The sequence below is a fragment of the Coregonus clupeaformis genome, chromosome 7 (assembly GCF_020615455.1).
Source record: "Coregonus clupeaformis isolate EN_2021a chromosome 7, ASM2061545v1, whole genome shotgun sequence".
Taxonomy (NCBI): Eukaryota; Metazoa; Chordata; class Actinopteri; order Salmoniformes; family Salmonidae; genus Coregonus; species Coregonus clupeaformis.
Genome location: NC_059198.1, coordinates 21,351,869 through 21,367,785, shown reverse-complemented (window position 1 = coordinate 21,367,785; position 15,917 = coordinate 21,351,869). Strand labels below are relative to the sequence as shown.

Sequence of the window (15,917 nt, the reverse complement as noted above, 5' to 3'; positions counted from 1 at the left end):
GTCCTTCTTCTGTAGCTTCTGGTACAGAATGTCGATGTGGGGCATGATTTTGTGAAAAAGCCGCAGGAAAAAAATAAAATCTTCATCATGTAGCATCCTCACGTAACCAGATGCCTCTCTCACAGTAAGCTGGTCAAATGAACCCAATGAACCCGTCCGGATGGCTTCAAAACATTCTATGAGGTCGTCTCGATTCTCGTAGACAGTTTTCACGACTCTGCTTAGTAGAAACCTGTTGAATTATTAAATTTGGTCTGGGAGGTCCTAATTGTTTCGTTGCCAATTTATCTTGATTTGTTCGCCGACAAAAAGGAACTTCTTTCAAAGAGACAATCGAGTTGGACTGAAGCCTAGCCATTTTGATAGTAGTAGTGAATTGATTGAGGCTGCTACCTGGTCTTTTCTTAGTTACGTTCATTCGTGGTTACGTTATGTATGACGAAAGCGCGTAAGTGCAAGCCCACAGACACCCATAGAGAATGTATTGAAAGCTTTGAAATGTGAAACAAATAGATTTTACATGACAGGCTATGAGAGACTTCTGGGCGATTTTCAACCTGACTGAAATCGCCCAAAAAACGGGCGGGGCCATTTGAAGCACGACTTTAGCCTGATTTGACATTTAGTGGCTGGCAGATCAGACGTGAACACTGATAACTGCTGTTGCCGTGATATAATTTTTTATAAATTTATTTAAAAAAAATATTTTTTATTTTTATTTTTATTTTTTTATAATTGATTAGAAAAAAAATCCCTTCCTTTTCCCGTTTGGCAGTGCGTCGCCCATATCGCCCTATTGAACAAGCCGTCCCTGCAATAGACTATTTGAAGAGGGACGCATGTTAAATACAGCAGCCAATTGAACTCATGGATAGTTTGAAAGAAGAGCGAATGCGCAATGGCGGTAGGCTATAGCAGTTATTTATTCAGACCCATAACCATTCAATCTTCGTGAAGAGAAGTGAAAGCCTTCTGCATCTAATTATAGTCTTATATTATTCAAGAATGCCATTAGAATGAAGACGATAAGGACAACGAAATATATTTCATTTAACAGTTGAAAGTGAGGAAGGAATGAAGCAACAATAGAGAGAGAAAGAGGTAGGCTAATAACATTAGGGGAAATATTATGAACGGTATATATGCGTCAGCCTACTAATTATACAAATAAAACATTTAATCAAATTCGCTAGCCTATTTTGTAGGCCACATGTGCTGCACCAGAATCGCATGTTCTCTCCCTGCTTTATCATGGTTTGAACGATGTGTGTAACTCCAGTCCATACAATACAGTAAAATACAATACAGTACAGTAATACAGTTCACACTCAAAAAGATTAGCCTACTGGAGCTAATTTCATGTATTTACTCAAGAGAGCATATAGCTAGCTACATCTATGGGCTTTTATGTTTTTCTGTCGTGCGTAATGTGCAGTAGCCTATATCATATAGGCCTATGTATTGGATAACGGCACAATCATTTTTATTTTTATTTTTTATTTTGGGCTCATTAAATGTCGTTAATGTATGACTCATAAAATGTATTTAATGTATGGCTCATCAGGCTCAGGTAGCATCAGACTTGAATTTTCTAATCAAATCCATACATTTATATGCTTTATAATGCTTTTGAATGACACTTCAGATTTTGGCGGAAAATACCAGGTTACCTGGGAGAAAAGTGATTTATTCTAGGAATGGAACATTTGTAAAATACCGGGAAAATATGAAACCCTAGCTCCTATGACATCATTTCCCAAAGCCTGGCTTGATCTAAGAGGTGCTCCTCCAGAGTCCAGCCTATCCAATGGATGAATGTGAATGAAGTGTGTGGTGCTGGAATTACTTTTCATCCAAGGAATGATGAATGGTGTAACAAATGGTGTGTGTGTGTGTTGAGGAGTTGAAGAGAAGTAGCTTCAGCAACTATACATCATACACACATTTCACATAGAGTGCACACACACACAAACACACACACACACACACACACACACACACACACACACACACACAACTCCTCGGAAGGGAACTAGGCCACTGCAGACAGCACAGTCATGCCCACCCACATACGAACACACAAACATAAACATACCCTGGCATAGTCACAAAGCCATGCTAAGGGGCACTATTTGGCAGCTGTCGGGTCCAATACCAAAGTAGGGGAGACAGTGGCAGGCAGCTGCAAGTACTAACACTGCTGGGGCTCACTATCTGGCAGTGGCAGCTGCAGCGTCAGCCTCCCTGGGTGAGAGGGTACTCGGCTCTGACCACCGCGGGGTCCCAAAACACAGGGTGTCTATTCTGCTACTACATCCCTCCATTAGCGAGCACCAGGGAGGCACAGCCTAAATTATTGTTCAAGGGAGACAGGGTTTAGGGAGAACTGTTGGTTCTGTCAGCCCAGAAAACCAAGATAAAGAAAGAGCAGAGCTACAGATGAGGAATGTGTACAAAATGACTAAACTTTCACGCCTGGTGAGTGAAGCTAGCTGTTGGGCGCTATGGTGTCACTTAGGGACCGAAATAATGTAAACCAAGCCATTGTCGCACCATGCAGCCCAGAATTGCTGTTTGGGAAACTTTTCTGGTAGCTCAAGGTCCCCACCCACACTTAGCCTCAGCAGCACACCCTCAGTGGGATTTGGGGGTGACTCAGTGGGGTGTCCTCATAACAACCCCGGTGGACTGAACACGAGGTGGGGTGCCACAGATAAAACCCCACCGTAGAAAGAAGACAAAGTGTATTAACAAACACTATAGCTAGTGGTGGATGGTAGAGGCAAATAAAAACACACTAACCTGGTGTGACAGTGGTGGTGATTCAGACCCTACAGTGTCAAGAACAAAGGGTTTCAAACAGACCCCAAAGCAGTGGACAGTAAAGGTGATATAAACACACAGAAGTATACTGCAATTTCCGCCTTGAAAGGACAATTAAATAAATTATTAAATCTGAATTCTATTTTATTTTACTGTACTGTACAGTAGTGGACAGCAGCTGGAGGTAACAGTGAGACACCCTGGCTCCTGGCTGAGACTGCAGGGGGTCACAGCAGGCCTGTTCTGCTCAGTGGGCTCCAGCTGTCTGGTGGTAATGAACTAAAACACACCACTCACTTTGATTGTGGCCTTACCACCCACAGGGAGTGGAGAGGAGATAAAGAGGCCTCACCCGTACCACCCACAGGGAGTGGAGAGAAGCTAGAGAGGCCTTACCCTTACCGCCCACAGGGAGTGGAGAGGAGATAGAGGCCTCACCCTTACCACCCACAGGGAGCGGACAGGAGATAGGCAGGCCTCACCCTTACCACCCACAGGGAGTGCAGAGGAGATAGGCAGGCCTCACCCTAACCACCCACAGGGAGTGCAGAGGAGATAGGCAGGCCTCACCCCTACCACCCACAGGGAGTGGAGAGGAGATAGGCAGGCCTCACCCTTACCACCCACAGGGAGAGGCCTCACCCTTACCACCCACAGGGAGTGGAGAAGATATAGAGAGGCCTCACCCTTACCACCCACAGGGAGTGGAGAGGAGACAGGCAGGCCTCACCCTTACCACCCACAGGGAGTGGAGAGGAGATAGGCAGGCCTCAACTCCAACCTGATCATTAGCATAATTAGATTCATGCTTGAACAATACCAGAGGAATCCAGCTTTGAGTATCAGACATTGTTACAGTCTAATTCATTTTACTCTGAAAACCTGCATGCACTGCACTGTAGCATCCATCAATGAGTGAAGCAACTCACAAACTTAACTCAGTGTAAAATCGTTCTAAATAATTGAGCCTATGTCCTTCGTTCAATGATTCAATCTAGTTGTTTGTGGCATAAACAAGTCCTCGCCTCACCTCTCCTAGAATAGCTGTGTTTTAATGACAGGAGACGTTTTCACACGACACATTACCTCTAGGTGCTTCTCTAATGCTCCCTCTAGGTAAGGACAGCACAGCCAGATTCATTAGCTTCATGTAGCGTGAGGACCTAGTCGGGGGACTTTCAAAAGGCTGGTTCCAGGCTTTACATCTGTAATTAATACAAGAGAATCTTAATAATTACTTTACTGAAATGTGACAGTTTAATTAAGGGCCACATGGTCCCCCTAAATTGACATGCTGTGCAAACATCAGCATGATTTAAGATAATATTTTTCTATAAACCACTGAATGATCACTGATTGCGCACAGACAAGATTTGCGCTTGGTTGAGAAGATGACGGATAGATTGTGAAATCCATTTGATGTAATTACCATCCATATTTAATTGGTGCGCCAAAAACACATTTGCACAGTGGCTTTAAACTCTTTGAATTTGTAACCATTATCAATTTTAACAGCCCAGTAGGTGCCGAGTTTCCACCTTTCCGTTTTTTAACGTGTTCGTTCCCTTCAAATGTCACTCATAGCAACTGACAAGTCAACCCTGTGGAAACCTCAGACACTGCAGTATTACAGAAGTCATAATCATCAGGACCGACCAACCAGCATTTGGAGGAAATAGCAACGATATGCCTCAAGAATTTCCAGGATCTTGCCTCATACAGTAAAGCCCCTCAGGTCGAACTTAAACTTTCCCAATGTAACTTCTCTCCTTTCTGCTGACACACTACTGCTGATGAGGGTGCACAAAACTTTATGGTTATCTTTAATTCATTAATCGATTCATTTCCTTTCTTGTATTACAGCGCACAATCCATTTTTAAGTAATTAAACTGCAAATGAGTCTCTTCTGTGGCCTTATCTGATGCAACCTCAAGATAACCCCCATAATGTATGGAATCTGGAAAACAATGTTGCCCCCTCTCTTAACAAAGTGGCACAACATGAGAGAGAGAGAGAGAGAGAGAGAGAGAGAGAGAGAGAGAGAGAGAGAGAGAGAGAGAGAGAGAGAAAGAGGGTGAGAGAGAGGGTGAGAGAGAGGGTGAGAGAAAGAGAGAGAGAGGGTGAGAGAGAGAGCGAGAGAGCGAGAGAGAGAGAGAGAGAGAGAGAGCGAGAGAGAGAGAGAGAGAGAGAGAGAGAGAGAGAGAGAAAGAGAGAGAGAGAGAGAGAGAGAGAGAGAGAGAGAGAGAGAGAGAATGCCTCAATGAACACCTTCAGTGACAAGGGCTTTTTGAAGGGCTTTGAGTTAAGGAGTGTTTGTTTGTGCACTGCTGAATGTGTGACTGGAGGGCATTTTAGAGAGAAACCCAACCAGTGAAAAGAAAAGCATGAAAAACAGAAAGACAGTATTTCAGCATGGCAGCGGGACTTTGTCCTTGTCTATCCCAGCTGTCATTCAGTCTGTCAGCACGGCCCACATATTAACCCTCTTTCCCATCACAACAGTAATGACGTACTAGCCGGGGCTGATGTCTAGCCAGCTAAGCTGTCAGCAGGCATGGAGCAACACAAATATAGGCACAGACACATACACACACATATACGTTGATTTTGTGTTGTAGATGTGTGATAGTGGAGTAGGGGCCTGAGGGCACACACTTAGTGTGTTGTGAAATCTGTTATGAATGTATTGAAATGTTTAAAAAATGGTATAACTGCCTTAATTTTGCCGGACCCCAGGAAGAGTAGCTGCTGCCTTGGCAGGAACTAATGGGGATCCATAATAAATACAAATACAAATACAAATGTACCATTTAAATTAAACCGATTTCTTTGAAAAGTTCCAGCGGTCAGTACTATACTACACTATGATTAAAGCGTTTGTTTTACACACCAATGGACATCACATATAAGAGGGCTTTTATTTTGATCAAATCACACAGATTAGGAAATGATAGCAGCACACTTCCATTTGATGTGATGTTCTAGAAGGAGTTTATTCTATGGTGATCTCAATCGATTTGACACAATGTTCTCTAGTTTTACTGATGGGTGACCTTTAACCTAACACCTGTTTTTGTCTTTCTCTCTGCAGGGCCTTGACAGAGTTGTTGAAGCAGCCCGGAGAGGTAGGCGGAGTGGACGGGACCGGGGGTCACCGCCCCATAGGGACCAATGGGATCTCTGGCAGGTCACTGCGCAGCAACAATGGTAAGCCTGTTTCTCTGGGAGCCACAGGGGTTATTACAGGAGATGTCTCTCAGTGTAATTAAGCATATCGGATGCTGATCCAGCAACGCTTTGCAAGCACTCTCATGAGTGCCCTTTTAACGCTCAATATACTAATGAGGGCACTACTAACTCTGAATAGGGTACTCAGGAATCAGAATAGGGTACAACAGGCTATTTCAGACTCTGGCTGTCAGAATTGAGGATTATATTTTAGATGCACACACTGCACCTTGACTCAGTACTGGTACACGTGTATATTGCCACGTTATCGTTACTCATCGTGTATTTATTCCTCGTGTTATTATTTGTATATTATTTTTCCATTTTTCGCTCTGCATTGTTGGGAAGGGCCCGTAAGTAAACATTTCACTGTTGGTCTACACCTGTTGTATACGAAGCATGGGACAAATACAATTCTATTTGACGCACACACTCACACGTGTGCATGCATGCAGAGACACTTGTTATTGAGCTAGGAGGAAGGCTCAATTCCATAGCAGCCCCTGCTGCCTCCACTCCATGACTGAGCAGAAGTGCAGTGACCGGCTGGTCATATTTAATTAAGGTGTAATTATCTTTGTTCCGGTCCGGGACCTGTTGATATAACACCACACAGTTCATCTGTCTGCTAATTAAATCCCCTCAAATCCCTCTGAACCCCACTCCCCTCCAGTACACACACACACACACACACACACACACACACACACACACACACACACACACACACACACACACACACACACACACACGAGAAATATGCCCACACAAACACACAAACACTGCTTTGCTTTCATTTTCTCCCTAACGTTCATGCAAACCTACACCTATCAGTCTTTTTATTTTATTTATTTACCTTTATTTAACTAGGCAAGTCAGTTAAGAATTCTTATTTACAATGACGGCCTACACCGGCCAAACCCGGACGACACTGGGCCAACTGTGCGCCGCCCTATGGGACTCCCAATCACGGCCGGTTGTGATACAGCCTGGAATTGAACCAGGGGGTCTGTAGTGACGCCTCAAGCACTGAGATGCAGTGCCTTAGATCGCTGCGCCACTCGGGAGCCCTCTACCTTCCCTCCAGCTCTACTCTTTTTTTCCTAACAACACTCACTCCTCCTCTTTCCTTCCTTTCTCTCTCTGTGTGCAGTGTCTAACTGGCGTCAGCCATTAAATGAGTCTTTAATGAAGTGGTCATTATCTGTGGAGGGCTGATACAACAGGATGGGGAGGCCAGATATACCCGTCTGTGTGCCCCCTGTTCCCCCCGTTCCCCCCAGCCCTCAGCATGGTGTGTCCCCTGTTTCCCCCCAGCCCTCAGCATGGTGTGTCCCCTGTTCCCCTCCAGCCCTCAGCATGGTGTGTCCCCTGTCCCCCCCCAGCCCTCAGCATGGTGTGTCCCCTGTCCCCCCAGCCCTCAGCATGGTGTGTCCCCTGTTCCCCCAGCCCTCAGCATGGCGTGTCCCCTGTCCCCCCCCAGCCCTCAGCATGGTGTGTCCCCTGTTCCCCCCAGCCCTCAGCATGGCGTGTCCCCTGTTCCCCCAGCTCTCAGCATGGTGTGTCCCTTGTTTCCCCCAGCCCTCAGCATGGTGTGTCCCCTGTTCCCCCCAGCTCTCAGCATGGTGTGTCCCTTGTTTCCCCCAGCCCTCAGCATGGTGTGTCCCCTGTTCCCCCTCCAGCCCTCAGCATGGTGTGTCCCCTGTCCCCCCCCAGCCCTCAGCATGGTGTGTCCCCTGTTCCCCCTCCAGCCCTCAGCATGGTGTGTCCCCCCTCCAGCCCTCAGCATGGTGTGTCCCCTGTTCCCCCCCAGCCCTCAGCATGGTGTGTCCCCTGTCCCCCCCCAGCCCTCAGCATGGTGTGTCCCCTGTTCCCCCCAGCCCTCAGCATGGTGTGTCCCCTGTTCCCCCCAGCCCTCAGCATGGTGTGTCCCCTGTTCCCCCCCAGCCCTCAGCATGGTGTGTCCCCTGTTCCCCCCAGCCCTCAGCATGGTGTGTCCCCTGTTCCCCCCAGCCCTCAGCATGGTGTGTCCCCCCCTCCAGCCCTCAGCATGGTGTGTCCCCTGTTCCCCCCAGCCCTCAGCATGGTGTGTCCCCTGTTCCCCCAGCCCTCAGCATGGTGTGTCCCCTGTCCCCCCCAGCCCTCAGCATGGTGTGTCCCCTGTTCCCCCCAGCCCTCAGCATGGTGTGTCCCCTGTTCCCCCCAGCCCTCAGCATGGTGTGTCCCCTGTTCCCCCCCCGCCCTCAGCATGGTGTGTCCCCTGTCCCCCCCCCAGCCCTCAGCATGGTGTGTCCCCTGTTCCCCCCAGCCCTCAGCATGGTGTGTCCCCCCTCCAGCCCTCAGCATGGTGTGTCCCCTGTTCCCCCCAGCCCTCAGCATGGTGTGTCCCCTGTTCCCCCAGCCCTCAGCATGGTGTGTCCCCTGTTCCCCCCAGCCCTCAGCATGGTGTGTCCCCTGTTCCCCCCAGCCCTCAGCATGGTGTGTCCCCTGTTCCCCCCCAGCCCCTCAGCATGGTGTGTCCCCTGTTCCCCCCAGCCCTCAGCATGGTGTGTCCCCTGTTCCCCCAGCCCTCAGCATGGTGTGTCCCCTGTTCCCCCCCCAGCCCTCAGCATGGTGTGTCCCCTGTTCCCCCGCCCAGCATGGTGTGTCCCCTGTCCCCCAGCCCTCAGCATGGTGTGTCCCCCCTCCAGCCCTCAGCATGGTGTGTCCCCTGTTCCCCCCCCAGCTCTCAGCATGGCGTGTCCCCTGTTCCCCCAGCCCTCAGCATGGTGTGTCCCCTGTTCCCCCCCAGCTCTCAGCATGGCGTGTCCCCTGTTCCCCCCAGCCCTCAGCATGGTGTGTCCCCTGTTCCCCCCCAGCCCTCAGCATGGTGTGTCCCCCCCTCCAGCCCTCAGCATGGTGTGTCCCCTGTTCCCCCCCCAGCCCTCAGCATGGTGTGTCCCCCCTCCAGCCCTCAGCATGGTGTGTCCCCTGTTCCCCCCCCAGCTCTCAGCATGGTGTGTCCCCCCTCCAGCCCTCAGCATGGTGTGTTCCCTGTTCCCCCCCCCAGCCCTCAGCATGGTGTGTCCCCTGTCCTCCCCCCCAGCCCTCAGCATGGTGTGTCCCCTGTTCCCCCCCAGCCCTCAGCATGGTGTGTCCCCCTCCAGCCCTCAGCATGGTGTGTCCCCTGTTCCCCCCAGCCCTCAGCATGGTGTGTCCCCTGTTCCCCCAGCCCTCAGCATGGTGTGTCCCCCCTCCAGCCCTCAGCATGGTGTGTCCCCTGTTCCCCCCCAGCCCTCAGCATGGTGTGTCCCCTGTCCCCCCCAGCCCTCAGCATGGTGTGTCCCCTGTTCCCCCCAGCCCTCAGCATGGTGTGTCCCCTGTTCCCCCCAGCCCTCAGCATGGTGTGTCCCCTGTTCCCCCCCAGCCCTCAGCATGGTGTGTCCCCTGTTCCCCCGCCCAGCATGGTGTGTCCCCTGTCCCCCCCAGCCCCTCAGCATGGTGTGTCCCCCCCAGCTCTCAGCATGGCGTATCCCTGTTCCCCCCAGCCCTCAGCATGGTGTGTCCCCTGTCCCCCCAGCCCTCAGCATGGTGTGTCCCCTGTCCCCCCAGCCCTCAGCATGGTGTGTCCCCTGTCCCCCAGCCCTCAGCATGGTGTGTCCCCTGTTCCCCCCAGCCCTCAGCATGGTGTGTCCCCTGTTCCCCCCCAGCCCTCAGCATGGTGTGTCCCCTGTCCCCCCCCAGCCCCTCAGCATGGTGTGTCCCCTGTTCCCCCTCCAGCCCTCAGCATGGTGTGTCCCCCCCCAGCCCTCAGCATGGTGTGTCCCCCTGTCCCCCCAGCCCTCAGCATGGTGTGTTCCCTGTTCCCCCCCAGCCCTCAGCATGGTGTGTCCCCTATTCCCCCCAGCCCTCAGCATGGTGTGTCCCCTGTTCCCCCGCCCAGCATGGTGTGTCCCCCCGCAATGCAGACATTTAAAAAGATGAGAGAGAGAGACAGTAATGATGGGGTGACATATCCATTGACGAATTCCCGGAAAGATATGGTTAAAAAAACACATCAAATAAAACCAGATGAAAGAAGGACATTGACTGGGGTGTGCCATTGTGTCATGAAGAACATTAAAGAGAGGCATTCCAGGTGCTCCCTAGTCTACGGAGGTGGATGAGAGTGTAAAACGCTGACTCTGCACACGTTTTCCATCACTGCTATTCCGCCCCATACTGCTCTGCACTGGAATCTCAGCGCTTTATCTGACATGATCTGGTTAAGGCTGCATCTAGATCAGTGTCTGAGAGGGTGGGGTTAGGGGACAAACCTGGCAGTGTGTGTGTGTGTGTGTGTGTGTGTGTGTGTGTGTGTATAAGTGTGTGCAAGTGTGCTCTAGTGTCTTTGCGATAACAATTGAATATACTGTGCGGAGTGTGTGAGACTGTTCACTGAACAGCACAGTAACTACCATATGTGAGGCCAACTTTGGTAGAGAATTAGAATGTTTGTGCATGTGTGTATTATTCTTGGCAATGAGTGTGTATAAGCTGGCAATTACAGTGTATAAGTATCTACATGAGGTGTGATGGAATGTAGTGTTCCTTTTGGAATTGTGTGTTCCTGTGAGTGTGAGGGTGTCTATGTTAGAGTGTGTTTGGTATGTATTATTTGTACTATAGGTCTATGTGAATGTGTGTGTGAGTGTGTAATTGTCACAACTTCCTCCGAGGCTGCCTCCTCTCCTTGTTTGGGCAGGCTTCGGCGTTCATCGTCACCGGCCTTCTAGCCACTGCCGCTCCTCATCTCATCATTCCATTTGTTTTGTCTTGTTTATTACACACACCTGGTTCATATCCCCTTATCAGTACCTGTATAAGTGTTCCCTCTGCCCCCTTGTCTTTGTGTGTGATTGTTTATTGTGGAGGAGAGAGAAGCTCAGTGGAGCTCCGTGTATTTTGTATCGCCGGGAATATTCCCGTGTGCCTTGTATTTTCCAGAGCGCCTGTTTGGCGCACTGGAGTGTTTTTACGCATTACTGTGTAACTCTGTGGTTCAGAATAAATCCTGTTCTACTGCGATTTACCCTCCTGCGCCTGACTCCTTCATAATCACCTCATCCCAGTAATACAGTGTGTGTGTATGTGTGTGTGTGTGTGTGTGTGTGTGTGTGTGTGTGTGTGTGTGTGTGTGTGTGTTATGTGTGTGTGTGTGTGTGTGTGTGTGTGTGTGTGAGTGTTGTATGAGAGCATTCTCATGGCAGTGAGTGGGACAGCTGGACAGAGCTGCTCTGGTGTGGAGAGCTGCCCTGAGGGTCAAACAGCTCCCAGTGAACAGGCCGTGTATGTTCCTCTGTGAAACAACAGAAGGAGAGAGATAAGAGACAGAATGACAAATAAAGAGACTGAAGACATTTGAGATCGATTTTGGAGAATAGAGAGAAAGGAAGAGAAAGACGAGAACATGAAGAGAACGAGAGGACATTGGGTAAGGACAGAAACAGAGGGACTGAAAGCAGACTGAAAGAGAGAATGATTGAGAGAGTACAAAGCACAAGGGCTAGCCTATCCTAATCCCACTTGTTTCTGCTGTCTGTGACCTGTGTTTCAGCACCATGGACAGAGCCAATGGTTCATTACAATGCTGTAGACTGGCTGCAGAAGTCTGGCTGGTTTAGACGCCTTAGAACTGCACCATGAATTCTTAAAACTTTGCTATATGCTTGAACAGACCGATCTCAACATTCATAATTTCTTAATGTTTTGGCAATGACGACAATTACACTATTGTTATTGAACACAATGAAGACGACGTCCCTGATGTTGTTGATGACGCTGATAGTGATGACGAAGTTGATCCTGCTCATACAGTGGCTAACCGTTATCTAAACAAACACATTCAGAGGAAAATACCCCTGCGTTGAATAATCTAGGCTGGGCGGACTGTGTGCAAGTTCTACATTGGCACTCTTTCTGCTCTCTTTGTAGATAGTGGGGATCTGCATTTGTGGAGCGTGTGTAATTTGCATGTTGCAGAGCCAGTCTCTGAAAGGGAGAGCGATAGCGTCAGTGTGACATTGAAATCAAAACAAGTAAATGAGGGATATGGAACGGGCGGAGGGGGTGTTAAGTGAAAAGAGGGTGAGGAGGGGGGGACTAGGTTTGTGTATGTGTGTTAATTTCTATGCATATTCACTGTGATAAACATCCACATGGGGCCAGTGCCAATTACATACGTACTGTGCTTGCCTACCAGTCAACATCTGACGCAATGGTAATGCTACTCTGAGAAAGAGAGAGGATGCTATGGGAATAATAGTCACACTGCACCACATACAGTACATGTATGTGTCCTCTGCAATCTGTGTGTTTGTGCTTTGAGCTATGTTGTGTAATGTATGTACAGTGCATTCGTAAAGTATTCAGACCCCTCGACTTTTTCCACATTTTGTTACAAAAAACGTTAATCAATCTCCACACAATACCCCATAATGACAAAGTGAAAACAAGTTTTTAGAAATTGTAGAAAATGTATTAAAAATAAAAAACTGAAATACCTTATTTACATAAGTATTCAGACCCTTTGCTATGAGACTTGAAATTGAAGAAATTGTCCGTAGAGCTCCGAGACCGGATTGTGTCGAGGCACAGATGTGGGGAAGGCTACCAAAAAATGTCTGCAGCATTGAAGGTCCCCGAGAACACAGTGGCCTCCATCATTCTTAAATGGAAGAAGTTTGGAACCACCAAGACTCTTCCTAGAGCTGGCCGCCCGGCTAAACTGAGCAATTGGGGGAGAGGTGACCAAGAACCCGATGGTAACTCTGACAGAACTCCAGAGTTCCTCTGTGGAGATGGGAGAACCTTCCAGAAGGACAACCATCCCATGGGGCAGCGCACAATTGGCCCAGTGTCGTCCAGGGTAGGGGAGGGAATGGCCGGCAGGGATGTAGCTCAGTTGGTAGAGCATGGCGTTTTCAACGCCAGGGTTGTGGGTTCGTTTCCCACGGGGGTCCAGTATGAAAAATATAAATGTATGCACTCACTAACTATAAGTCGCTCTGGATAAGAGCGTCTGCTAAATAACAAAAATGTAAATGTAAATATAATCTCTGCAGCACTCCACCAAACAGGGACCTGATGGAAGCCACTCCTCAGTAAAAGGCACGACAGCCCGCTTTGAGTTTGCCCAAACGCACCTAAAGGACTCGAAGCATGAGAAACAAGATTCTCTGGTCTGATGAAACCAAGATTGAACTCTTTGGCCTGAATGCCAAGTGTCATGTCTGGAGGAAACCTGGCACCATCCCTAAGGTGAAGCATGGTGGTGGCAGCTCCAGAGCGCTCAGGACCTCAGACTGGGGCGAAGGTTCACCTTCCAACAGTATTAACGACCCTAAGCACGCAGCCAAGACAACACAGGAGTGGCTTCGGGACAAGTGTCTGAATGTCCTTGAGTGGCCCAGCCAGAGCCCGGACTTGAACCTGATCGAACCTCTCTGGAGAGACCTGAAAATAGCTGTGCAGCGACGCTCCCCATCCAACCTGACAGAGCTTGAGAGGATCTGCAGAGAAGAATGGGAGAAACTCCCCAAATACAGGTGTGCCAAGCTTGTAGCGTCATGCCCAAGAAGACTCGAGGCAGTAATCGCTGCCAAAAGTGCTTCAACAAAGTACTGAGCAAAGGGTCTGAATACTTATGTAAATGTTATATTTCAGTTTTTATTTTTTTAGAAATGTGCTAAAAAATCTAAAAACCTGTTTTTGCTTTGTCATTATGGAGTATTGTGTGTAGATTGATGAGGGGAAAAAACGATTTAATACATTTTAGAATAAGGCTATAACGTAACAAAATGTGAAAAAAGTCAAGGGGTCTGAATAATTTCCGAATGCGCTGTATGTATTTGTGCATTTGTGTGTACTTGAGTCAACCTACCTGCATGTTGTCATGTTTGTGATTCTGTGTTTTCTTTGTGTTTGTTCTGTCAGAGTGTGTTTGTCAGGGCGTTTTCAAACATAGTTCTGAGCTATAGTTCGAATCAGGGTTTGATTATTTGTTACATTATATATTTTTCATTTGGTCTGGTTGGTTTCACATTGTCAAATGTCAAACAAACTAAAATGCCAAAACAAAACCACATGTTCATGCAAGTCATTTGTTTATTGGACAAAAATGCTCATGTTAACTCCATCTCTGATTATCAAGAAGAATAACTTGTGTGTCCCAAACGTCATATTACTTTCGCTTTGGTCTTCCAACAACATGCAGAATAACCGCTCTAACTGCGACGATATTCAGTAGCCTATATCCCCGGTGTAGCTCCGGTCTCCCCTAACCTGCATCGGATGTCCTCATAAATGCGCTGCTATTCACAGAATGTTTTACGCAGCCACAGCTGGTACTGTGTGCATTTCATCAACTGCTCGCAGTCAAACAACCAATAATACCACTCGGTTATTTTCCTGTGTTTGTTCTGTCAGAGTGTGTCTGTCAGTGTTTGTATGACGGAAGCCTCAACTTCCATTGCTGTGTTTGTGAGTTGGTGTTGATGTACTGGCTGCCTGGCTGTGTTCATGTGTGTGTTCTCGTATGTGTCAAACGAGGCAGATGTGTTTGATCACAGCACAGCTTCTCTCCAACGCCTCTGGCGCTCTTCTTCTGACCGCTCCAGCTGTCTTTACAAAGCCACAGACCTTCTAGTCTCCCCCCCAATCTCTCCCGCCTTCCTCCCCCTTCAGTCCTGTCCAGGGGTGTCTGCAGGCTATAACTGCAGGTTGCTTCTGCTGCGCCGCAACAGGCTAGACTGTGCAGTTTAAGGAGGGTTGGAGAATGGAATAGGCTTATAATGAAGAGTGCACAGGGCTTGGAGTGCAGCTAAGACAGACAGTGCCCCTAAGCACTGGTCCGGGGTCAGTTCTATTTGGATACCCTCTCAGCCAATGAGGTGTAGATTAGCATGGAGCAGCAGGTCCTGGACCAGTGCTGGGTCATCTCTCAGTGCGCTGTTGAGGATTTGGACTGACAGTAATGCACTGCCGCTGAGTTGTGTTTGAGGGGATTTGCAGTGCATTGATCCAGCGCCCGGGGTCCTTTCACTCTGTCATCTCAAGGACGCCTTACACTACGGGCTACAGCTGACACTGTAGAGTCTTAAGTGATGCAATATAGACAATTTATACATATGGGGCTATACAATAAAGACAAATGAGGCCTCGGCACAGTATGGACATGCTCTTAACCTTACAGCCTCCTCCCCACTCTCCACTGTAGCTTTGGGCTCCAACAGTTATGGATTGACACAGTTTTAGCTTGACCTTAAAAGGGCTGTGATGGTGATTGGCCTGAAGCAGGCTTTTCGGCGATCCAGTGTGTATGTGTGTAGCTGATATGAGGGAAGCTGAGCCCCTCAGAGATGTGTGAGGCTATACATGACATTACTGGGATAAGCCAGGCTGCTGACGTACTGATATTATGGCTTCCGTGCGGTTGAGTGGGGATGTGGCTCCATTCTGGCTCTGTTATTCCATCATAATGAGACCTAACCCTCTCATAGATGAGCCTCCAGAGCCAAGAGGAGTCCACAGTTTCCACCTAACCCCTGCAAGTCTCAAGCCCATCATTACCAGCGGGGTGATGTGTTTCCGATTGGATGTGTGCTGAAGATCAAGTGGCAGAATCCTCAACATACACTGAGTGTAAAAAACATTAAGAACACCTTCCTCGTATTGAGTTGCACCCCTCCCCCCTCCTTTTACAGCCTCAATTCATCGGGGCATGGACTCTACAAGGCGTCGAAAGCATTCCACAGGGATGCTGGCCCATTTTGACTCCAATGCTTCCCACAGTTGTGTCAAGTTGGCTGGATGTCCTTTGGGTGGTAGACTATTCTTGATACACACT

The 15,917-nt window shown here is 48.6% G+C and overlaps 1 protein-coding gene across 2 annotated transcripts in view; it reads left to right on the top strand.

Moving 5' to 3' along the window:
• The window catches only part of LOC121569039 (protein shisa-8), a 71,176-nt gene that overhangs the window by 23,908 nt on the left and 31,351 nt on the right, over positions 1-15,917 (top strand). For both annotated transcript variants that reach the window (XM_041879636.2, XM_041879635.2), the window contains exon 2: positions 5,916-6,031. In XM_041879636.2, coding sequence (XP_041735570.1) covers positions 5,916-6,031 — 116 coding nt within the window. The remainder of the gene's footprint in view (positions 1-5,915; positions 6,032-15,917) is intronic.